Source organism: Hesperophylax consimilis, chromosome 7, assembly GCF_061612785.1.
Source record: "Hesperophylax consimilis isolate HC1 chromosome 7, BYU_Hcon_1.0, whole genome shotgun sequence".
Lineage (NCBI taxonomy): Eukaryota > Metazoa > Arthropoda > Insecta > Trichoptera > Limnephilidae > Hesperophylax > Hesperophylax consimilis.
Genome location: NC_142842.1, coordinates 29,301,369 through 29,328,487, shown reverse-complemented (window position 1 = coordinate 29,328,487; position 27,119 = coordinate 29,301,369). Strand labels below are relative to the sequence as shown.

General features: G+C 33.8%; 1 protein-coding gene across 2 annotated transcripts in view; it reads right to left on the bottom strand.

Moving 5' to 3' along the window:
* The window catches only part of mgl (low-density lipoprotein receptor-related protein megalin), a 485,387-nt gene that overhangs the window by 58,955 nt on the left and 399,313 nt on the right, over nucleotides 1–27,119 (bottom strand). For both annotated transcript variants that reach the window (XM_089633402.1, XM_089633403.1), the window contains exon 4: nucleotides 1,495–1,626. In XM_089633402.1, the coding sequence (XP_089489528.1) occupies nucleotides 1,495–1,626 (132 nt within the window). The remainder of the gene's footprint in view (nucleotides 1–1,494; nucleotides 1,627–27,119) is intronic.

Sequence of the window (27,119 nt, the reverse complement as noted above, 5' to 3'; positions counted from 1 at the left end):
TCAACTAAGAAAAATATACAAAAGAATTAAATTACGATAACCTCAATTAAAAAAAATTAAAGAAAAATGTAAAATGATACTATGTAGTTAAAACTAGTAGGTTGTGCAGTCTGCAGATTGTTCTGATTGACAATATTGAATCTCATATAAGGCATCGGCAGAATGATTTCTCTCGTAATTTTTATGCATCCTGTAGTTCTTTAACCTAAGATTTAACCGCCTAGTTCATTATTTGCGAACCGTTTTAGTGAGTAGGAAATTAAATATTTACAGCAATGATTAACAGGGAAAATTAAGATTTGTGTTTTCCTTGAGATGGATTTCATGGGAAATGGCCTCTTACAATCATGACGTTAGTTTTATTAAAGGAATGATAAGCAATTTGCTGACTCATCACTATCAATAACAAGAAACAAAAAAATATATCTCTCTCGAAGAAAAATAATGGAACAGCTTATCTATGAAATTTCCTTTTTTATCATAAAAATGATACTAACTTATATGTCAGGTTGTAGGAAATAAAGGAGGGAAAACAGAATAGAAAAAGGATCGTTTGGAAGGACCCTGCTATGATGATCTAGTTACATTCTAAAAAGAATTTAAGTACTTTAAAGCAATGTTCGTTCTAATAAGTATTATATTAAAATTACAGATTAAAAATTCCACACGAACCCGCAATACCTGAGATAAAATCCAAGGATCTTATCGTTCCACCGGTAACCGGATAAATCGTCACAATGATAATTCATCACATCTTTAAAAAGTTATAGTCATGGAAAGTGATGAAACAAAAACTTTATTAACTGGGTTATGTAGGTTAGGTTAGGTTAGGTTAAAAAAAATTTCTTCGTTCCTAATGACTTTATATCACTTTTTAAAAGTGTGTTGAGTTATCATGGAACCCGTTCCACCATTTAGCTTGAAATAGTGTGCCGTGATAAGCAGAGTACTTTTAATTTGCTAACAAATTACAAGCCGACAAAGCAAAACCATAGTTATACAATATGTCTAAACAATCTTGAAAGTAGGTAGATTCAACACGTGTTTCAGAAATTAGAAGATACGTTAATGTTGAATTGGTGTATTATGTAATACGGATTACATAACTAAACCATCAAATCAAGAAGAAAAGCCTCACCAAGTAACAATAACAAATTAGGTCTATGATTGCGTAAACTTTCTGGTTGAGATGATGTTCGAATGATTAGGCAACCTCCATAGATTGTCACGATCATCCAAACCATTAAAACCTTTCTACAGCTTGACACACTCAACTTTAAAGGGAGATAGATACTCTCAATATCAACAGGGAGAAAGACAACCATTCCGAATTGAAACGTTGCTTGAAATGGCCTTAGTTTATCTGAATAGCCAGGCAACCTCCATAAATTGCCGCGATCATCCAATCCAGTAAAACCTTCCTTCTTTTGCTTATGTATGCCAAGCTGTAATCAGGTAATTTTAAAATTGTTGGGTTTAAAGGTATGTACTTACTGCAATCGGCCTCGTCTGTGCCATCCACACAGTCCACTGTCATGTCACAGCGGTAGTGCGGGGGTATACAGTACGTCTTGTTCCAAACATACTGCCCACAAGACAACTGGCCCGGCTCGCACTCGGGAGGAGCTGGAAACATAAAAATCATTAAATCATTATTAATATTATGTTTAAAACAATAAATAAAATAAATTTTTTTTTTCGAAAAAAAATCAAAATGCATGGGAATTCAATTTGTATTACAATAGAGCAGAGAAAAATGACAGTAAAACGAAAAGCGTTTAGAAGAGTGAAAACGAAAACAGATGTTTAACTAGCAGTGTGAACAATTTATACATCTCGTGTCCAAAAAAGTATGATTCTAATTTTCTCTTGTCCCTTCAGGCCTCGGAAAGACATTACTAGCCACAAACATCATTTTCCGTCATAGCCTCTGAAGGACAGATCTGACCGGGGCGTCAATAGATTATAAAAATATAATCTTTTTCTATAATGCGTAGTTATTTATAGAAAATTAAAGAATTATTTATATTTTTTTATTGTATAAAAGTTGTAAAAAGTAAACGGACTGTTTTATTACTTATTACCTACAAAAAGAATATTTTTTATAAATTTCGAATTATTTAAAAATTATGGACGTTCAGAGTCAAAATGTCCTGGTAAGTTTTTTTGTTAACATTTTCATGTTTGATATTAAAAATTTATTTTTTTAGAAAGATCAATGTGTTTTTCAAATGCAAATATTTCAAAGATAATTTAATCTTGTTTCTAAAATAGTAATTGTTTTAGCGAAAACTTCAAAAATAAGTCAGATGTAGCACATTTTAGGTACCTCGGGAGCATTTCGAAATTCCAAGAAAATTCATCATGTCGTTGGGACACTTGTTGGTAAAAATATTTAAAAATCTGAAGGGTTATATAAACCAAAAACAAAAAATTTCTTCTGACATCATAATATTTGTATGTAGATACTTAAAATAAAAAGGCCCTATATTAACTGCTGTAATTTTTTATAATGTATGACTCCAGTGTGCACTCGTGTGTATGCGCGATAGCCACCAAAAGTTGATACAATACATTGTCATCGATAACGAGCCTATCTGCCGAGTTTCAGCTTGATTGAATGACGTGAAGTTGGTTAATTTCCTCTAAAATTTTTCACTTAATTCATTCAGTCGAGAAAACAAGATCGAAATTCAAATATATTATTTTAATAGTATTTAAACAAAAATGTAAAGCTATTTTCATACCAAAGTATGAAAAATAATTTGGATTACTACATAAAATTTCGATTACTACATAAAATTTGGATTACTACATGAAATTTGGGTTACTACATAAAATCAATAAATATACACAGATTGGATATTGGATCGTCCAATTAATTATTCTGAAATAAAAACCTGAATTTATCTTCAGTGGAAAATATTCCTATTTGCCTGCACTCAACGGAACTTTGACGCAGCGTACATTCAATGCAATTGCAATTATGTTTGCATTGCGTACGGAATTCAAGTTAAACATTAAATTCCACTTTCCGAGAGCGCAGCGCTTCCGCAAAATACGAAAAATAAAGCAAGACAAACTCTATGATGTCATTATAAAAATGGCGGCTGAATAAAGACGAATAATTTAGAATGCACAAAACTTCCTGGCAATGTAAATAACTTCCGCACTTGGAAATATTCCCGTCAGACTTGGCAACGAATTTTCAACTCACCGTATGTGAGGAAATAACTTTAACGCCAGTGCCATCCTAGTTCTGCAAAACAGACACAAAGGAATGCAGAACATCTTTATCTCTAAACGGGGCTTTAAAATAGTATATCCCAGACCCGTTATTCCGAGATTAACCCGTTATTCAAGACTTCTAATGGGGGCGACAGCATCTACAAATAATAATTCACGCTTGAATGCTGTGATTATTTTTTATTCATATTTTTAGAGATTTTAAATTTTGCAAAAAACGGCATTTCGCGTAATTTTTATTTTAGCATATAATATTTTTTTAGCTGCTATTCACCAACGTTCATGCTTCACTACAAATTGAAAACATTGTCTGCTTCCAGTAATTACGTTGACTTGGACGGGTGATTTTGAACAATTCATCAAATTCAAGTTCTGTAAAAGTCCAATTAAAGTTCTGTTATCAAAGTACCGTGAAACCGGCCTACGATGAAATAATAACAGAACTTGAATAGAACTTGAACAGGAATTTCACATAACTATGAAATTTGATGATTTTTTTTTCAAATGAAGCAGACGTGCAGAACATCTTGGAAAGGTATGTTCCGTAATTTATTTCTATTGCCAGGTAAAAAAAGGAAATTTATCAAGCGATGATACATCTCAAATTAAAAACATTATTCACTATCAATGTAAATTCATTAATTATTATTATTGTTATTCCAGGATGTCGGGGACTATAGATATATATATATATATATATATATATATATACCTATAAACATTGATTGTACAATAGATTTGTGAATATAATGATTTCGATTTTTATGTAATCGATCACTTTATTTCTGAATAAAATGACGATATAAGAAAACAAGAATACAGAGATACTTTCATCTGAAAACAAAAGAGACACTATCAATAATCGGCAACCGAGAGTATAAAATAAAAAGAACGGAATTTATTGTTTAGAATAGATGTGTGGATAAAAAAACCTGTGACAGCCGCATAAATTGCTGAAAGATATATATTTTTTATATATATATGGATTTTATTTTAGTTGGTAAGTCTTGCAATAAAGATTTCCTTGCAGATAGTGTTGGGTAGGACACGATATCAGAAAGAGTTTAATTGAGGTCCTCAAATGCAGAAATGAAGTGTTGAGGTGCCTCACAGGGAAAAATTTCCACATCCCCCAGAATATTTTCGTATCCCGGGATATGGCTCTAATACTAAAATTTACACATACCTGAAATGTAATTATGTAATGTTATTGTAACGTCACCGCATGTAATGTAATGTTTGACAAGCAAAACCGTTGTAATATTACAAATTATTTGTATTAATACAAAACCCTTTTGTAATAATACAAAGAAAAGATTTGGAAAAATATGGTGGCGAGCCATTTAACGTTTTTGTAAGGCACATTTATTTGTAGCTTATCTGGTATGAAGTATTCAACACTAGCTGCACTGAAAAACCTAGACTTCTCAGGGATATTAATGTTTATATTTAGGAAATTAACTACAGGGTTTTCCAATAAGAGGTGTTATTTTGAATAGCCTCCTATTTCGGTAGATGTTACGTTTAAAGCTGTCATTTTTCAACATTTGACAAGAAAAAACTACGCCATCAATAAAAATAGAACGATACGCGCTTCAACAACGCATTGAAATTATTAAAATTCACTTGAGTGAATCAAATGCAAATCATCTTGAGTGATGAGGCCCATTTCCACCTTGGTGGCTTCGTCAACAAGCAAAATTGTCGCATCTGGGGCTCGGAAAACCCAAGAGTTATTGTTAAACGGCCTCTCTTTCCTCAAAGTGTGACTGTTTGGTGCGGTTTATGGTCCGGCGGGGTCATTGGACCTTAATTTTTTGAAAATGAGGCTGGAGCAATAGTTACGGTGAATGGATTGCGCTATCGAGAGATGATTAATGATATTTTATAGCCGGAATTGGATGATATTAATCTGGACAACGTTTACTTTCAACAAGACGGCGCTACGTTCCACACAAGCAACAAAACCATTGATCTTTTACGATTGAATATCAAAATAACACTTCTTATTGGAAAACCCTGTATTATATATGTAAGCCTTCCGGAATGATACTGGAAACCCTATCAAAATCCGTTGCGTAGTTTAGAAAAACTAAGCTCACAAACAGAGAGACGCGGATAGCGACTTTATTTTAGACTATATAGAGATTAAGTCAATTAAGATTATATAAAACCTGATTTCGATTTTCCGAGTTCAAACGATATGGAAATGGGAAACTAGATATTTTTATAACAGACCTAAAATAAGGTGATTAAAACTAATCGCAGTTTTCCAAGAATTACTTCCGTTTCAACCTGTCGATGGTGGGTGTTGGGCTTACGATTAAAATGTTGGTTTACGAACACGATTTCCTAATGAATAAGTATTTTTTCTTCGCAAAGAGGGGACGCATTTCTGGGAAATGTTAATTTAGCAAACGAAGGTAATTAAATTAAATTTTATAAAACCGAAATATAAAGCGGTTAAAGCTGGTAAAAGTTGGACCGAAGAGTCCAGTGGCGGCGGATTTTCAGGCCTGCTGGAAATGTTTAAAATTAATTAAATGACCCTTGTGTATTAACAGTTCCCGCGTGTGCATAAAACTTAACCGGAACAAGGGTACTCCACGGGACTCATAAAAAGACATTCCATTTTATTTAATTACACTCATAAAATAATTAAAAGCTTTTGCTGGATGTAAAATAAATACTCGGACTGCTGCGATAGCTGACGACATGTTGTTTTTGTGTTTCAATTAATTGGGGAATATCGCGTGGCCACGCAAACGGTTATAAGTGGGTAAGGGGGAATTTTACCATCAGTGGCGGCTCGTGACTTGTCAATGTGAAAGAGTTCTAAGTTTGAAAAAATCGACATTAGTGATGTTTTTGTAGCTGAAAACGATTTTTATTATTTTTTCAATAATTCAATTTTTTATATGAAGATTTTAATGAAATTGGCCTTGACTTTTTGATTTAAAAAATAAAAATATATTTTCAGCTAATTCATTAATAATGTCATTTTTTTAATATTAGCACTCTACTAGTACAACCAAAAGTCACGAGCCGCCACTGCACAAGATAATGTATATTTTCGATCTACGATATATTTATTTATAAAGTCTAAGTTAAGATCAGTACTAAGTATGTATCGAAAAAAAAAATTCCGAATTTTCTACCTATTGTGAGTACTTATTTTTATTTATTTTTTACTAACACACTCTAGGCGGACGAAAATAGGGTCCCACATGGAGAGAAATCGATTTTGCCCTCATGATAAATTAACAATTAATAAATCAAATATGATTTAAGATTTTCACGGCCAAAAGTATTTTTGTTATTTGTTTTTGGGGTGTTATGCCGTGTTGCGCTAACTCCTTCTTTAGCCAACGTTTCGGACAGCATTGCAGTGTCCATCATCAGGGCAGATGTGTTATGTGTTATGTGTTATTCAAATAAAAAACAAAAAATAATAATAAATCATCCATTTGTGATTTTTTATCGATTTGCCTCTATAATAAATACACCATGATTATTTTCGTTGTAATGCAAATATATTAGGATTTTCATAAATACGTGCTTAATATGTGTTCCGTTCATGTGTTATATTCGTAAATTAATAAAAGTTTATCAGAAAACCTGCTACTTCATTCGTAAGGCGTGCAATCCCGTTTTTAACCGATAAGTTGATGAGATTATTAATACTTAATAAATAAATAATAATAAATTAATACATCTAGGAGACAATGGATTTCGCTTTACCGGTATAACTTTGAAAATAATATGTCTATATATTTAAATGATTTTTTTTTACATTGTAGTATATTATCAACCCCAACTATAAAAATACAGTCTTAAATTAAAACCTACTTTGTAATACAACTCCATATAATGAAGTTAAAGGGATGTTTGAGCAATTTAGTGGTGATTTGATTTGATTACATCACAAAAAAAAAGGTTTTTACTTACATATAAATAATGAAAGAACGATTTTCGCGTCTCCAGTGCCATAAGTGCAAGGATTTATTACCCATTCCTACAGGTTTGGTATGGTTTCCCTTTATTGTAATATTCTTCCGCACAAGAGACGAGAGCCAAGAAGATAATAATATAATAATAATATCATATCTTTATTGTGACAAATTTTCAAACTATAACTATAGAAATACATGAAAGACTGTTTTGTGTACATTGGTTTATAAATTAGATGAGTATATAATTTTATCAACGGAAAGTAATATATAAACAGTAGGTAAAATAAATGTGAATAATAGAAATGTTAATGTAGTTATGTGTTAAGGTTTATCATAGCCCGCCTCACTAGGCTTAGCCTGTGTTGAGGCAGCTATCTACCAAGTTTATTTATAGTACTATAACGTACCAACAATTATATAAAAATACGAACACTCAATAGTTAGGTAGCATCAATATCAATACATCATTTACCAAGTTCGTTTATAGTCCTAATAATATACCTACAATTATATGAAAATACATACAATAATTAGGTTGCATCAATAACTGCGAATTTGGATGAGTGCACCGGTAAAGGCCCTATCATTACTTTTGATCCAAATTTTTACGCTATCCTTGAAATTTTTTTGTGAATGACATGTTTTTATTTTATCAGGAAGAATGTTGTAAAGTCTTGTCGCAAGATATCTAAAGTTTCGTTGACCAAAAGTAGTGTGCGTAACAGGAATTTGAAGTATGTCTTTGTTATTGCTTCGAGTACAGCGAGTATTAGATCTTTTTTCGTAGTATGTATGTATATTTGTGTATAGGTGAGTGAGTATTGTTTTTGCGTATGTCTGCCGAACATCAAACACATTCATAATATTAAAGATTAAGTTCGAGTCAGTTTTCTGTGTCTTTATGATTGGGTCTAGTGCAGATGAAGTTCCAACTCCCCACGCTATGATACCATACTCAATAATAGATTGACAGAGTGCAAAATAAACCATTTTCAAGTGTTGTGAGTTAAGGAAGTTTCGTATCGTTCTGAAGAAGTGCATGGTTTTTCTTATCTTGTTTGCAATTATTTGAGTGTGAAGATTCCATTTGAGGTATGGATCAATGGTGAGGCCGAGGTACTTTATCTGAGCAGTGCGCTCAATGAAGGGACACTGACAACATTCTTCAGAATTCAAACATGTGTGTATTCTAATAGAGGCATCGTATAATAAACTGGGAGACTTGTAACCCGCACAAAAAAATAGAATTATTGGACAGCAATGTCTTTACACCATTCAAGTAGGACCGTCGTAAAAGGTAGAACTACCCTTCCAATAAGAAGTGTGTTAATATACGTTATCCTATGGATAAGCTATCAAGAGAATGGTTAAATTCCATATAAATAAAATATAACATAATAAAACGTATAATTGTGTTAATCCAGGCAGATAATTAATCATACTACTTTTGTAAATATGTACAAAAACCACTTTACAGTGAATTAAACAAATTTGACGCCAAAAGAAACCGATTTGTTCGAAATCTAACACGAACGTAATATGGCATAAGCAAATATAATGATTTATTTTTACCCAACTGGTTGAAATATAACAAGTTTATTCCTCGCTTTACATTTATTTATTATATGGAAATAAATAAACATATCGCTTTCTAACTAACTATATAAGCTATGCAATATTAATTTAACAATAATACATATTTTTTTAAAAATTCATTCCACATTATAGTACATAATAATTTTGTTCTACTTATTTTAATCCCGGGATCACACGAAGACAATGGAGAAGAAATACAATATTATCCTGTACATACTCCGTGAACGGCCTGGACCGCGCAGGGCAGGACAATGGGACAATCCAACAGCTCTACCGTAGTTAAAACGAGGAACGCTGCTAAGATTGAAAAACGACGACACGCCATACAAGCGAATTTGCAAAAAAGGGTATTCATACCATGATATATTGCAGTGTTCCGATAACGCAACATTTTAAGGCCGAAATGCGAGATCCGAGATACGTGTGACGAGTGTGTGTCAACTGTCTTACTGTCTTATAACAAACGCGTTTACACGCGGACAAAGCGACCGGACACGATAGGACACTATCCTGTGAAGATAGCTTGCTCGTCTATCTCTGAGACGGTGTCTTGGTTCATTGTCGTGTAATCCAAACTACTTTTCATACTAGGACAATGGGTAATGGAGCTAGCTTAACATTTTAATTAACAAATTCCAAAAACCAAATATAATGAGTGTAAATAGGTGGTTACAAAAGCTGTATTTTAATGGTAGGTATAATTATTAATTAGATAAAATAAGAATATCGTTTATAATGAAGTAACTGATTAAAAAAAGCAATTAAAACAAATTATTTTGTATACGTACTTATTATTTTTTGTGCTCGACTTTAATCAAACAAAATGAAAGCCCATCCGCCCAACATAATGAACAAGAATCGACTAAACACGAAATAAATTAGATGGAAGTGCCACAAAGAAAAGCTTCAAAAAGGTTCGCGGGTTAGGAACACATGGCCGCATTCAGACGAGGAGAGAACAGCGGCGGGGGGTGACGGCGAACAGAGTAGGTGTGGGCAGAAAGACTCGTCCTGTCAATCACACGGTGTGAAGGGTTGCCGCTTCCGCAAATACAGAGCGTATTATGTACCTATGTAGCAGGGGTATGGAACAAAGAGAACATGACCATTTTCGACATGAACAGAAAGTGGGTTTGAATATTTTAAAAACACTTTAATTTAACTAATGCAAAGCTTCCTTGGGGTGATTTAATAACTAAATGACACTATATAAAGCTGAACGTTTTTTTCCATAGTTACTATTTCTTTTTAAAATCTTTTTTTCATTACATTATTTATTTTCATTTCTTTACATATATTATACATATTAATAGATAGTGAATAATAACATAAAATATAATACCAAATTGTATACACAAGAAATGAAAACCCACTAAGGCACTGCCTGAGTGTGGGTAATATAAAACGATTACTATCAAGTAATTATTATCAAGTACCTAAGTATAATATATATAAGTAGAAAAAGTTGTTTTTTTTTGTTTAAAGTTATTATAAAAAGTAAAGAGAAAACATTATGTACAATAGTTTATAAAGTTTTAGCAAGTGAGTTGTAGAAAGGATCAATAAATTTATAGAAAAAGCGTTTCAATATCTGCGTCATTCAGCCATATTTTTACCTCTTTAACATATTCTATCGTTTTATTTATCATTTGAGTTTGTAGTGGTAGAAGGTTAAATGTACGAGGACCAATGAAACTGCTATGTTTCTGCAATAATTTAGTATTTGTTTGGGGGGTTTAAAATATATTATTTGTTCTTTTGCTCATTCTGTTTTCATTTATTTTGAAATTATTTTTGTTTTTAAATAAATATTTGATAGTTTGTAATATATAATAATTTTAAATAATTTAGATTATTTTCATGTCAAAAAACAGTAATATGAAAATTTAAGCATTGCGGATAAGTTTTTTTAGCATTTTTTTTTTCATTTTGGTGCTTTCTGTTGATTATCAGCTGGGCAATCTTCTCACAGCGGGCTGTGTTTATATTAGGTAACATACGATTACATGTTATAACTCAAAATATTATATATGTTAAACTAGTCCCAGCGAGAGCTCGGACGTACGTCATCGACGTTCGTCCTCTTCATTCTAAAGCATCTTGTTTAAAAACGAAAAAAACGGAAGATATTAGAACGATGACGTCACGTCCGATTTGTCGTTGGGACCAGTTTAGGAGACTTTTAATCCTATCCGTGCTTCTGACAAATCTTGACCAACGCGATGTATTAATCATGGATATAAACGATGGACATTGAGAGAAATTTACGGCACACAGCAACAGATGATTATTTAATTCTCACCTTTGTCCGCGATGTAATGCGATGCGAATAAGAACAAAGATAACAGAGATTGTCTTTCACACTTGTATTCAAAATTCGAACTTTTGTGAACCGGTGTGACACCTTCTTTTTTCTTACTTGGTGGAGGTCAAAGTCACCAAAAATCGTTCATAATTAATAGGATCAAAGGTTCTCCATTTCTGGTATATAGCGTAGCGGGTTATTGGTAGATATTGTATTAATATTAGCTTAAATTTGAAAGGCAACTGCAATGCGCAACCCGCACAACAGTTTACAGAAACAGTTTGTGGGTTCTCGTATTATCGTTATTATAGGCTGACTCATGAGTAGGAATTAACTTAAAATGTATTAAACATAATATTGCAGACCGGCAAGAAGCTTAGCATAGTCAATGTCGGCAACACGAGAATGAACCTATACCAGTTGTTTCGTGACGCTGAAATGTTTTAACGCTTTTTCCGCTCCAACCAATAAGATGGCTAGGATTCAAATTTTACTGGTTTGAATCTGCGCAATGTTGCTTTGAGTTGAATCGTGCCTCGCGTACCGGAGCGAAAACGTCAACTAATGACAGTTGACGAAAACACCGTACCGAGAAAACAATCGATATATCAATTCGATTTTTAGCCAGAGTTATAATAATTTCAAACTTATACAAGTGCCTGTGAATTTCTCCACCATACGAGCGCTGCCAAAGAAGCATATTTATTTATTTATTAACGGACATCTTCCAAATTACAAAATAATAAAACGAATAAAGTAAAATGAAAAATACAGGAGTAGACAAAGGTACATGAAAGCAAAGACATATGGTAGATATAATATAAGAAAATAAAGTGACAAGTCGAATCAAGTCAAGAATACGCCATGGGTCAGGACCACAGAACACTTATAATATTCCGTCACTTGTTTAGCGCCTGGCAAAAATCATTCAGACTTATCCCAAAAAAGTTAAGGCTTTGACTTGAGTTGACCTGTCTACACATTCTGGACAATGGTGAATAATATCCATAATTTGTCAAATGATGGTTGAGGAAGAGCAGTTCATTATTTCTGAGTCTTTGCGAGTGTATATTGAAGGGAATGAGTTGCAGTAGAGTAGGTGAATCAATAATACCATTTATAATTTTGAAGAAGCAAATGAGGAAAAAAAGCATATCATCGATTATCACAACCAACTCTTCCGTAAGTCACATTTGCGAATACCAATCTTTTAGTTTCGACGAACGGAGCGTTAATTTACATAGGCACATACCTGCCTAGATTATAACCATTATAATCTAACCCATGTGTCAATAGTCTACGCGATTATCGCACACCTGTAGTTTTTGTTTTACTGTAAAAATACACTCGATGCAGATTGAGATACGGAAATTTTTCTTAAATTAACAGCCTCTATGCACGCCCCTGTGAACCAGTTATAGATATTTATACTACGTTCCTTATTATATCCGGGTCTCTTCCAGACCAGCATTAAAAAAGTATTCATGAAGTTCTTAACCTACCTCTGACTGCCTCCGTGGTCAAGGGGTTCAAATCCCGGCGAAAGCAAGTAAATTTTATTTCATTCAATTAAAATAATATATAGTTTACTTGCGGCATGATCCAGAGTAGAAGATACTTTCAGTATCGACCTGGCGTTGGACCACCATTTCGCTAAGCTTCTTGTCACCATTTAGCATTTAAACGTTGCTTGAAATTGATTTAACCGTGTTTGGTGACCAGATCTGAATAACCTTCCCCTCCCCACACCTTCAGCCTCGCAACGTACCCCGATTGGGGATGCCATAGTCTCACCGGCTCCAGACGATGGGAGCAGTTGGGTCTCTTGTACGGTATTCAAATACAAAAAACTTGAACAACAACAAAAGGGAACGATTTACGTACAAATAACCAACGTAATGCGACAGTAAGGTAATTGTATCACAAAAATTTAATCAATATCAAATATATTTCGGTTTCATTTTGCAAAGTTTTCATTCTGATTGGTACTTGAAAATATTCAAATATTTGCATCAACTCAAGTACAAACGAGAAATCAAACAAATATGTGCGAACACCGTGAATATAGTATGTAAGTATGCGAAAACAGGACTAAATTGATACATTTCCAATGGGATTATACAAAGAGCAGCGAGCTTTCCAACAACAAATGGGAAGGCGCTACAAGGGAAGTGTATTCGCTGGGAAAACGTTTTCCGACAGGAAGGAAACCGTCTCTTGAGATTGTCAATAGAGGACCTCTCATGCTGAAGGTGTTCAAATATTAATTGTAAATTAGCGTTGAATTTAATTCATCTTGGAAACACACTAGAATTGAAGGAGAACACTAAATATTCACCTCTTGAGACAAATATTTAACGTCTTATCTAAAGCACGAGATATCTTAAGTGCGACTTTTCTCAGTACGACTTAACTTAATAATATAAATTATATTAAGTGCGACTTATCTGAAGTGCGACTTATTTTAAGTACGAGTTATCTTAAGTACGACAATTATTTAATCTAGTACATAGAAGTGCGAGAATAAATAGATCTGTATAATATATCTCATAGACATACAAGTTGACAGACTTGCCTTAACATGAAATGCGGGTATCATTTGGACGAGCTATACGAAAACCACGTGACCATATTTTTTGGCACCAATAGTGTTCGAGAATGCTTTGACTAATCAACGACATTAGTCATACGTTGAGCGCCGAAGAGCGCACATTGCAAAAATATGAGTTGACTAAAGTAAGGCGATTTGCAGTGTAGTCCGCTGTGGGACTTTTCTGCGCGGGATCAAAATATTCGTAAAAATAATAAACCGAACTGCCTTCAAATTGGGTTGCGTAACGACGCTAATAATAACTGAGGTGGGTAAATTATAACACATTTGTAAAAGTGTCTAACAAAATGGTGTAGCAAAATATTCAGCTTTAGAAACAAGGCCGAACTTTTGTTCACCCGAGTTGTGATTTGTAGTTACGTTTTTTGCGCAGCCATCAAATTGAAAGGACTAGTATAATTCGTAAGCAAATTTTATTTCCGCGGACTAAATGGTGATATTACAATCATTTATTGACATTACAACAGAAAGGGAGACGATCACACCCCTCCGCGCTCCCCGCAACTTGTTTTGTTTCTCTTCCCCTGAGGGGCTAGCCTGTCAATTTGAATATATATCTGAATCCGTAATAACTATTAAACAATGAGCTCTAGCGTCACAGATTTGCAGCAATTTCTAAATAGAATTTCTAGGTTAACAATCTCTTCAGCTCACAGCCTCATTTCCACTGATGAAGCTCTGAATTATCAATTTTAAATGTCTAAAATACAGACAAGAGACAAATTTTGTGTGATAAATCGCAAATAATATTTGGTAAACCATAATCAATTTTTGATCTCTCAAATAACGATTATTCACAATAGACGATTGGACTCTAATTATAAACAAAACAATGCGTGTTTATTGAGTCTGAAAAGATTACAAACATAATAATGCGCAACTGTGTCCGTAGTCAGGACAGACCTGATCTGATCATCTTCCCCGATGATGAACACTATAAAGCTGTGTGAAACGTTGACTAAAGAAGCAGCAAGCACAACATGGCATAATAACCCAAAAATAAATCACGATGTTACTTTTGTAAATATAGGTACCTCATAACAAGTGAGCACTCACTTCGACAGTTAGCTCAAGACTATTGACAATAGAAACCTTTTTTTGTTATTTGGTAGAGCACCCTGTTAAGAAAATGGATTGAAATGTATATTCCACAGTGTTCAATGTACACAGAAGCAGTTCTGAAACCAATACGAGTATTATACTCTGGAAATCATTTCATGTTTCCTATCTCCTTTTGCAACATACAAATGAAAATCGAACAAGCCATCCACTCTCAACATCATAATGCGACTACAAATTAATAAATGATACAGTCACACGATTCATTGACTTCATTGTTCCATTGACCTCACTGAATTGAGGTGTAAAAACGATTTTTAATAGCCCTTGGAAACAAAACGCCGGTAGAAATAACGTTTAAATAAGTTTTTTTTAATCATTGAAGATAATATTAACAGCTCTCAAACGAAAAATGTGAGACAGAAAAATTGGAAAAGATTCGGTCGCATCTAGGAAGCATTCCGGGTTCATTTCAGATACTACCGAATATTTATTCTGATTTTTCTGATTCACATTTTTCGTTTGAGAGTTGTTAAAATTATCTTCAAAGATTAAATATTACATTTTGAGGTTTTACTCAATAAGTTATTTCACTTCAAAATATTGTCAAAATAAGTGCACGGAGAAAATGTGAACGGCTTTTTTTTTTATCAAGATACTGTTAAAAATGAGACTGCATGATCATTTTCCAATAAAATATTAGTCATTCAGAATATATCTGAACGCGTGTTCACGCAGGTTCCGTTGTCTCATTATTATTATTTTGAGTAACACGTGTTCCAACATCCTCATAAAATATCAATGCTTTACTGATAGTTTGTTATGAAATTTGTCAAATCATTCGTTATGGGCCTCCAGTCCCATTTTTAACAATAAAACGAATAATTTGAGTAGATTTTTAATAAATCAACAATATTTCGAAACATTGTATTTTAAAACACGGAAATAATGCAGTGTAAGATACTCTCAGTATCGCCCTGGTGAAAGACCTACATTCAGAATCGAAACCTTCCTTAAAATGGCTTTACCCATGTTTGGTAATCAGATCAGCATGGCTAGGTAATTATCAACCTTTTTCTCGCCCATCTTCTTTCGTTCATTATACCTTTCAGCCTCACAATGTGGTTACCCAATTGGAGATGCCGTGGTCCCACTGGACAGACGAGAGCATGTGGGACTCTTGTGCGAATTTAAAATGATTTTTTCAAATCAAATTTTCGATTAGCGAGATATCGATATTTTCGAAAAGGATTTGTGGTAGGTATTTCGACTTTGTTAAACACAAGTTTAGATCCACCTAATGCTAGACTAAAAGTTCAATAACCTGATAGAGTAGTTTAGCGTAGTTGAAATTAATGTCTAGTATCAAAACTTAATTGAAATATTGTAAACTCGGTTCAGATTGATGTGATTTTAATCCAATTTACAAATGACTAAGTGAGTAATGCCTAATTGATCGATACCCTAAAATAACTTAATTATACAACAAAAATGATACTAACTAATAACACAATGGAACGGAACCCAATGCATTACAATACGATCGGTACCCAGGAATTGTAAACCTCTAATTTCATCCGTTAAAGCTGGTCAGACTTGAGGACAAGGAGTTGTCGGACCGAATATCGCTACAATATCGATGACTGTGATTATATACCTAGCCACAGTTATCGAGAAATATGGCCGCCGAATCATTTTTCTTTGTATTTACACAAATTTCGAATAATTTTCCAAGTTAGCCGAGTTCAATATATAATTGAAGACCTTTTCGTATGCTCGAATACGCATTCAGTGTCCATTATTATCAGTGAATCGGTTCGTATACAAGGAGTAAAATGATTTTTGCTTATTTATTAAGAATCTCTTCGAATAATTGGAAATCCTGTTAAAAACGGGATTGGAGGCCTTTTTCTGATAATCTTTTAGTAAATTTCTAATAAATTGGAATACATGTTCATGCACCTGTATTTTCCCTGCTAATACATAATGATGAAATGCGTAAATATTATGTTTTTTTATGAACACGTGTTTCGAGATCGTGATAATAATATTCGTATTTTGTGAAAAGTTTAACAGGAAACCTAAAACACGGAGAAAACCTTCTGGAATAAAATATTGCTAATTGATTTAAATATTGTCAAATTATTCGTATTACTGATAAAAACGGTACTGCACACCTTTAACTGTCGGTTAAACACGAATATAATATTAGGATGTCGGAACACGTGTTCATAATAATTCTAATAATGTTACATTTCGTCATTATATTTATCAGGAAAAGAACACCTGCATGAACGCGTATGTGTTTGACTGAAGTATCAGAAAGAACCTACAATATTTCAAAAATGTTAGAAAAACTTATCTAACACCCTTATGGTTTTAGAATTGTTACACTTTCAAATGATGGAACCAAATAAAATCACCATGTTCTGATATAAAAAAAAAATTTAACACAACCGCTCAAAAGTCATATTTCCAACAATAAATACACCAGAATCAGCTCTCAGGAGATTAAACTACCCTCGGCAGCCAATCAGTCAGCAGGCCCATCAGACCCTCTAATTCCACATAATTTTAATGTTTGTTTGACGTGTGTCCGGGCTTTGCGTCACCTCTAACCCCTAAATCTGACCCGCCATCAGCCGGGATTGCCAGTTAGTTCGCAAACCACAATCAGTGGAACAGGTGTAATTAATGGACGTATTATTCATCGGCTCATTGATTATTGCTGCAAAACGACCACCTGAACGCAAATTGAGCTAAGGAAAATGACTTTTTATTAGAAATGTTTCCAAATTAAATTCGATGATGATTAAAGTTACCTTTGGCACAAGGTAACTTCTTTTTCCAAGTTTATACCGGTAAGGTGGTTTAATTGTGGTAAACAATATAAGAATTAGAATAAGTAGTCATAATTAATTCTCCATTCCAGAATGCGTAATTTTAAATGTTAATAGAACAGCGACGAAACAGAACATTGAAGATGTAACTAAAATTACAACAACGACAAAATAGAACATTAAGAAGTGACGAAAATAACAACATCGACAAAATAGAACATTGAAGAAGTAACGAAAATAACAACAACGACAAAATCGAACATTGAAGAAGTAACGAAAATAACAACAACGAAAAATAGAACATTGAAAATGTACCGAAAATAACAACGTCGACAAAATAGATCATTGAAGAAGTAACGAAAATAACAACAACGATAAAATATATCATTTAAGAAGTATTGAAAATATCAACTAAAACAAAAAAACATTCTTAACCTAACCAACTGATTTATCATGTCTTGTTTTGTCACTGTTGTGTTTTAGTAAAAGAAAACGGGGTTTAGTACAGTAAAAATCATAACAATTCACTAATAACATCCTGATTAGAGCAGGCCAAGCACGAGGAGCAATTCCGTAATTAGAAATTAAGCCTTTAATTGGGTATTTATCCTCTGATTACTTTTGAAAATGATATAAATATCCTTAACCAGAATCGTGATCCTCGAGGCAACAATGTCAATATACCTTACACCTACACCTTATTATCGAAATAGAATAAAACTTTTTTGGGATTCAAAAAGTGCTTACCAAAAAGTACCGAAAGGAATAATATAATAATTTTGGGTAGACTTTTAGTATTGTGAGGCAAATAATGTGTCTTATGAATAATTTTAGGAATTTGTGTAGGTGGGGTAAAAGGAATTGTTTCGAAGTAATAGACGTAGACAACTCTGTAATATTTCTGTGAGAGCAAACACCAAGGTTACACTGTTTACTATTAAAAGAATTTCATTAAGGAAAGTAGTGCTAATAGATCACAACCACTCTAGAATGATGAGATATATGACAGACTTGAGGATACACCAAATACAATCATGGAATGACGCAGGCGTCTAAATAGAATAGAATATGACATAATACCGCGGATTGTAAATCAAGAGTAATCGATGCACTTTTAATTATATTTTAAAATAAAATAGGGTAAGTACTTATTAAATGGGATTTACATTAGGTTTCTACATATTATGAGATTTAAATAATACTCTTAGCTTGTGGTTGGAAGAGTATACAGTGTTACAGTATCTACATTATTATAGTTATTTATCAGTTATGAATAATACTATAGTACATTTTTACATGTGTAAAAAAAAAAATTTATGTATGGTAAATATATAATTATCTTAAATAATGTAAATAGTAATAAAGTAGAATATTACGTATATATTTGGAGAAGATAATGTAAGTTGTGGAAAATAAATGGGATATCTGTTATTTTTGTGATTAATTCAAGGGTTTTTTTGTAACTATTAAATTTTGTTTTCAGAGTTCATTATTTAGATTTTATCATCAATTCTTCTTATTTCTTTCGGTAATCGATTGAAAAAGTTCTTCCTTGGTAAGTATAATAATTTTGTGCAAATAAAGTCGTTAATTTAGGGCGTGGAAAAATATATTTTAGCTGAGAGCGGTTTTAAGTTAAAAGTTGTATAAAATTGTAATAATATACATAATAGATTTATTACACACCGGAGACCCTGAGATTTCCATAAGTATCTATGTCATATTTGGAGATGCGATGTGGAGGGTATTTTCAAGCAAAATAAGGAGTAAACCAGGGTTTTAAAGAGGCCCACGTTGTAGGAGGCAAGCAATATCTGCAAAAATTTCACGAAATGCTGGAAATTTTTACGTTCGGAACTATTATTTTCCCACCTTATTCTCTCATCTGCTCCCCACTAGCTTCATCTTAACAAAATAACCCTATGAGGGATGCCATAGTCTCACTGGCTATAAATTAATGGGGTTAGTTGTGCGGTATTCATATAAAAAATAATAAAACACTATATAAACGTGCGAGTTTCATTTAAGGTTCAGAGTGGTTCATTTAATTGAAAACAAACACAAAATATTGTTTCTCTTCATCTTGTCACAAAACAATGCGCTGCGGCAGAGAGAAAATCTAGATTGAATTGATTTAGCGCGTGTTCGGTGTTAAGCGTCAGCTACACTACTCGCTTCGACGCTTCGACGAAGTCCTCGACGAAGTTAGCCGAAGTTCGAAGTGCGTGCCCACACACTCGTGCAACTTCGCGAGTAACGCTTCGAGTCCTTTGACTCGGGCGCATTTACCGACAACAATCGGAAGTCGGGCGAAGCGAAGCGAAGTTGCCCGAAGCGAAGTGAAGTTCGTGCCCACACTATCGTATTCGGTCAACTTCGATCAACTTCGCGAGTAGTGTAGCTGGGCTATTAAACACAGTATTTACAGTAATAATAATAAGTACATCGGAGAAACAAAATAGTAATGTTTAAGGTGGGAATGTTTACAGATTTATACACATTACTTATTACAGAATCATAAACAATTAAATGACAATGATCTAAAGTTATTTGATATGGCAGCATCTACGAGTATTATTTTAAACTATGTATTATTTAGAATGAAATTCCTTTCGTCTACATATTAGCGGTTTTGTTACTTCTGGGACCACAAAAGTGTCAACCGGTTACCAAATTATTTTTATGAATATTTATTTATTTTATTTAAGAAGAAGATAATACTAATAAACCTAAACGAAATGTGAAACTGAACAAGACACATAAAATTTAAAAAAAAAAACAACAATCTCAATTGGGAATCGAACCCAGTATCTGTGTCTTACCGAGACAACGTTTTTTATCTAATGGTTACATTATATTTATCGATCTCATATTTCAAATTCAGAATTGAAATTTTTTTTTTTTCATTATTTTTATTTCTTGCTACAGCAATCCCGATGCGTTACGACACTCGTTATAGGACGAGAGGAACTTACAATACATAGGTGGGAGTTAATAGCTACAATTTTAGATTTGTATTTTGTTATCAACTTTATAAGTATTATCTTGCAACTAATTTTTCCCACATTTTTGGCAGATATTTTTTGAATGATCACAAAGTTTTAAAGAACTAGTTTCTAACCTAAATACTATCTCGGATAAATATATCAGATTTTTATTTATATGGGATACCTATTGACTTTTTCTAAAAGTCTCAATATAATAATTAGGTCCCAATAGTCGTGTGGTTAAAGTTGATAACTTTATTTTTATTTATTTCTGTATCATGTTTTGTTTAGATTTATTAGTATTGTCTTCTTCTTTGATGATTTATTTTTGATAAAACAGATAAACCATTATATTACAGAGATTGCAAAATTTCACATAATCTGTGTGACACTTTGCCCACAAGTACTAACCTAGAGTTGTTTTCATAGTGTCCAGCCTTTATGCATTTTAGTAGAGATGATCAGGGTATCGATTCTCCAATCCAGGCCGCTCGCAATCGTCGTCGAAAGTACATTCATCAGTCGACAATCTTATTCTTGAGTCTCCTCGAAGGTACATAATTACATACGTCAAACGGTAATGGTTCGACCCACGAGTTCGAGTAGTGTGATTTCGTCGAGAATCAGTGCCCCAGAGCGGTCCTGTTTATATGCTAAATAGGATATAATATTCCACCAGCCAAGTTATTTTCGACTTCTTTGAATTGATTAATAAAAGGGTTTCTTGTTTTCTTGAAAATGGAGTAGGTTCAGTTGATATTGTTACATTCAAACGCAGAACGATTCCAACACCAAACACAGAAATCCCTTTAGCATTGTGAACTCCACGTAGAAAGCTTTTCCTGTGATTGAAACGTAATCTCTCACTTTGGGCGAAACGGAATCGGGGATTATTATTTTGAACGAGAAGTGAAAATGAAAAGAATATTATTATTTATGGCGTTGATTATAATCAGATAATTATCTGACCGGTTAAAAGTTAAACGTGTAAACGTTTAGTTGTACCTAGATACTCTCAGTATCGCCTAGGTGAGCGACAACCATTCAAAATCAAAACGTTATTTGAAATGGCTTTAGTCGTGTTTGGTGATATAGCTAGGTTCTTCCCAACCTTCATGACTTAGGAAAAGTGGCTACTAACTGTCAGGAGCAGTTGGGAATATTGAAAAAAATATATATGTAATAAAATAAAATAAAAATTACACTAACTCCACACAAGAGGCTCTGAGGATAAGTATGTTTTCGCAGGGCCTATGTCCTCTTTGGGGATGCTGTGTGATGGGTCTTATTGAGGAGAGGTGAATATGGGTCTTGAAGAAAACCATGTTGTAGGAGGGAAGAAAAGTAGAGGCCAGCAAATCGTTTTAAAATAGCCGGGCTGTTGAACTCCAGAACGAGTCGAAGAAGCGACCCATTCTCATGTGACAAATGTCGACAGTATAAATATATTGACACCATCAATGACACTAGTTCCTCAGAGAATCTTCCAATATAATACAGGTAGAACACGGACAGCATACCAACCTAACGCCTGTGCTCTAAGGATCGCAATCCGTTTGTTAAGATAGGGAATCTATCAAACGGACCAACTCAAGTGTTTTTTTTCATGTATTTTTCAGGTTGCAAACCAGAGGTGGTTGTCAAATTCGACAGGGTCAGCAGATGTTTACTGTGAGAACATAATAAAAATCATATAAAAATAAGCAGCGTGGGAAGCAAACAATTTATTTTTCAATATTAACATTTACTGAAGCGAAAACAGATATCCTGAAAACATATTATGGTGCTCCCACAATAATAAATAATATTATGCTTTCAAGAGTTTTTGGTACCGAAGGGTTGTAAATCAAGTTGGTGTATAAAAAGCATGCACTATCTATTGCATGATTTTTATAAATTACCCTCTTGGGATGAGTAAGCGAAGGGGAAAGGGGGAGTTGAAAGAGTGGAGAGCAACCGCTTGCGAAATTAAGGCAGTAAAGGGGAGGACGTACAAATATGAACAATTTATCATGTTTATTAAATTATTATCCGCATTATGGTGTGCTTTATGAGCCAATGTTTGAATATTTCAGGGATGATGTTGACGATGACATCAATTAATTTTCTACATACATATACCTACCCTATACGTGTTTATAAATATATGAATTTCGGAGTCACCTATGGGCTGGAACCCAACATACTTGATAAACCTAATGTATTTTGTGCAAAAGAGGAATGTGTGCCCGTCAATAATAAGCTTCTACCTTAACCCGCCTCACAACGCTGCCCAATTGGGTGGCGACATAGATCCTTGCCTTTACACTGCACTTATGACGGGTTACGTAAAAAAATCCCAGTAGAGATATTTTATGTTCTTTCTTTGTACACATTAAACGTAAACAGCAAGTTATTTCGTAACAATAAATTGTAAATCACTCAAATTAATAGTCAATTTAAATGATTCAACAAACGTGTGCATGCATTATATACGTATGATATATTCAGAATGCCACATTTCAATATAAATTATATAACTATCTTCCCAAGATAAATTGGGTGCCCACTGCAGCCTCCATCTGTACACCTGTCACCTGCACACATCGCCGACCTAAATAGTGCTTACAAAAATAAGCGCCAAGTTTCCCAAATATGGGATGACATTGTCGATATTTAGGTAGAACTCATAAACAGATAACTATAGCATCCAAAATATTTGTCTTGTTTTATTTTATTTTATTAGGTTTTACGCCCAGCAGGGCTTTTACGTGCATTTTAAAACAGAATATATATGGTAAGCTATACAAAAAAAATAAATTAAATGAATATAAAATAATATTAGTAAAACATGTAACAGTGACATAAAATATTATAGAGACTAGATCAATACTAGATACAAGACAAATCATAAAAACTACATAACCAACGCTACTCTAATATTTAGGATTCAACAAAGTGCTTGTATAGATTACGCTTAGTTCTATTAATAGAGTCAGTAAATATATCAATACTTGTTGCCCAGATCATGCATAATATTGGACAGTGAGTGTGTCTGATAGTTGGTTGTGTATGTATTGCAGATTAATGTTATATTTTGTCTTGTATTCCTATTCGGCACATGGAATTGTGATTTTTAGAATTTTGAACAATTGTGGTTTGTTATGAGGCTGAAATAAATGGGAGGGGAAGAGGAAGGTTGAGAATCACCTAGTTACTCTGTTCTAGTCATTTAATAAATCTAAAGCCATTTCAAGTAACAATTCGATTCTGAATAGTGCTATTCATCTAGGCCAGAGGTTCCCAAAGTGGTCTATATGGACCCCCAGGGGTCGATATCGGCATTCTGGGGGTCTATGTCAGCGAGAAAAAAATTTAGGGGTCATACGAGCGGACCCCCATTTACCTCAAGTCAACACTTAGGAGTTCCGTAAATGACACAATAGACCTAACACAAATATAATAGAATGAGAAATTACTTATTTGATATTTGTATGTTTGTATTTCGTAAAGTTGTTAATTGAGGTATATAAATATAGTCTACTTTACTTTTCTCATCAGAATTAATATATTCAATCAAAACATTGCACATTGGAAGCGAATTTTCCTAGTTTCCCAACTTGTTTTTGAAAACGTCCAGGGTAATAATGACTTTCAACATTTAAATGCAGTTCACACAGACTTTAAAACTAAGTTTGAGGACATTTTGACTATGGAAATGCAACGTTGAAGAATCGGATATCATGTAACAAAAATAACTGACCGGTATAAGCACTGGCAAAGAACTTAAAGGACAGTTCTGTAGGGCTAGCTACAGAAAGAAATTCCCGTTGCTTATCCTGCATCATTTTTATTTGGTGTAATACCTCACAAGGGTGGCCCTGTCTGCCTAATATAAAGACAGAGCAACTATACCGCCACCCGGTTGTTGGGCAGGCAGTGAAAGGGAATATTTTGAATTAAAAAAATGATTATCACATGGGACGTTAATAGTTTGAGGAAAATTCAATATTCGGCAGGCAAGGGGTCAACGGAAAAAAAAAATTGGCAAGTGGTCTACGGGGCAAAAAAGTTTGGGAACCTCTGCTCTAGGCGATACCTACCGTTCTTATAATTTAAAATAAATCAAGACGGTCAACAACTCCAGAAATGTCCTCAACATAGAATCATCATTTACTCGTAGTTTGATGAATCAATGATCATAGTTTTTTTTTTTAATAATTTATATTATGCAACATTAACATCCCTGCCGGCATCCCTGACGGCCGGCATAGTCCAGTGGTAACGCATTGGACTGCCATTCCGAAGGTCGCGGGTTCGAACCCGGCGTGCGCAAATAAATTTTATTTGATTAATTTGTGTTATTTCACAATTAATTAATTAAAATAATATATAGTATATTTGCGGCACGTTCCAGAGTGGAAGATACTACCAGTATCGCCCTGGTGTAAGACCACCATTCAGAATTGAAACGTTGCTCCAAATGGCTTTAGCCGTGTTTAGTGACTAGATCTGAATAGCCAGGTACTTCCCCACCTTCCTCTTTCCCTTCCCCACTTACCTTCAGCCTCACAACATCCCCCAATTGGGGATGCCATAGTCTCACTGGCTCCAGACGGGAGCAGTTGGGACTCTTGTGAGGTATTCACTATAAAAAAAAAATAAAAAAAATCCCTTTTACCTACTCCCTTTGGTGTTTATTGTTTTATTTTTATTCTTAGTTATATGTTCTGCTTGTATATATTTATACTCTCTATGGAATGAGTGTGATTGCAATAACCTCCCACTTCCCGAAATAATGAAAATAATCATTATTATTCTTCCATAATTTTAAAATCCCTTTGTGACTTCATTTTTATTAAACAGAAATATTTTGTAAATATAAATCACCACTTAATAAAAGTTATGTACGTGTTTTAGACCCAAAGGTTCCTATAATGAAGATAATGAAAAGTTCCTATAAGGAAGATAATGATAACGAAACAAAGTAGATCGTCGATAGTCTTCTTAATTAATAGTAGTTTTAACAAAGATATTTTTTTTAAAGAAAGACAAACATTCCCGGGTTACGAATAACCTGACAATATTTGAAAATCTCCTACTATCACCACAGTAAGCTGAAAATGTTGCTTGAGTTGTGATGGAGGACTGGAGCCAGCCGAGGAATTGAACACACTACGCCTGAGTGGGACCCAAGCGCGATGTCAACTCGGCCACCGACCGGTCAATAAAAAAATTATTTTTTTATTTTAAAATTATTATTATTATAAAACAATAGTTCTACCGAAATAGGTCGACATCGGCTAGGAACACAGGGTATGTATTTGATTTATATTCCCAATTTTTAGGAAACTATAAACAAAATACTCACTTAAACTAAATTATACATGAAGTTAGTAATAGATAAGCAGATATGGCGGATCTATTTAACTGCAAGAAGGCTATAATATCATATATTTTCAATACATATTAATTGAACCTAGAAAGTCTACTTAGAAGTTTTGCGTGTACCTGCATCTCTTACTTTAATATCATTATAGAGTTTCTGATCATTTTATACTTTCTGATGTCATTGTATTTGATTTATTGTTTATGGTATATTTATACCGTTGTTATTATTAAATAAATAAACATTCGTTACGATAGCCTGTAGAAAGTTATTTCATGTAGGTAAATATAATTTCTTTGGCGTTCCCAGATAATCTCATTTTTTCTCTGGAAATACAAATAATGCACGTGGCGATGTACTGCAAGGAGCTGAGCGGAAAGCGATTTCCCCAAGGACGATAAGCGATCAGACCGAAGATCCCGAGAGATGGAAGATGCGACAAGCACACCGAACTAACCAAGCCACAGCCAAGGACTTATAAATCTCCGATACAAATATATGAGTTATCAAATGGTTATAATTTATATCTGAATTTCAGAACCAAATACTAAACATTTAAAACAAGAAAGATGGGTACTTTTGATATAGGTATATTAACATGAAATATCAGAATATCACTTTATAGAATATGAAGTATCCGATGGATTTTAACCTAAGCTAATTGGGATCAAAGCATGTGCTAATATAGAAAACAATGATACCTGAAACATTGAAAGTGATGTTGCGTACAACGTGGTATCTACACCCTATCTCTTAGGTACTGTCGAATGCTGTGGGAATAAGTAAGATATCATAATAAAGCGCTATTGTGATTAAATGTCACTAAAATGTAAATGTATTATTATTACAACGCTTTCAGTTATTAGCCAGCTATTAAGATCATTGTAAATCCGTCATGAGAATTGTAACTATGACAGAATAGCCAACGGTGATTAATGAATACCTTCCAAACCACTAACAATCCTCGTTGTGAACTAAAATCCAACGAATTGGATTATTCATCCATCGAAATACTTGGTAGCCGAATGGACGGATAACGGGTGACTAGCAACGGGCAACGGGCAACGGGCAACGGGAAACGGGCAACGGGCAACGGGCAACGGGCAACGGGCAACGGAAAACGGAAAACGGGCAAAGGCGCAATACGTCAGTAG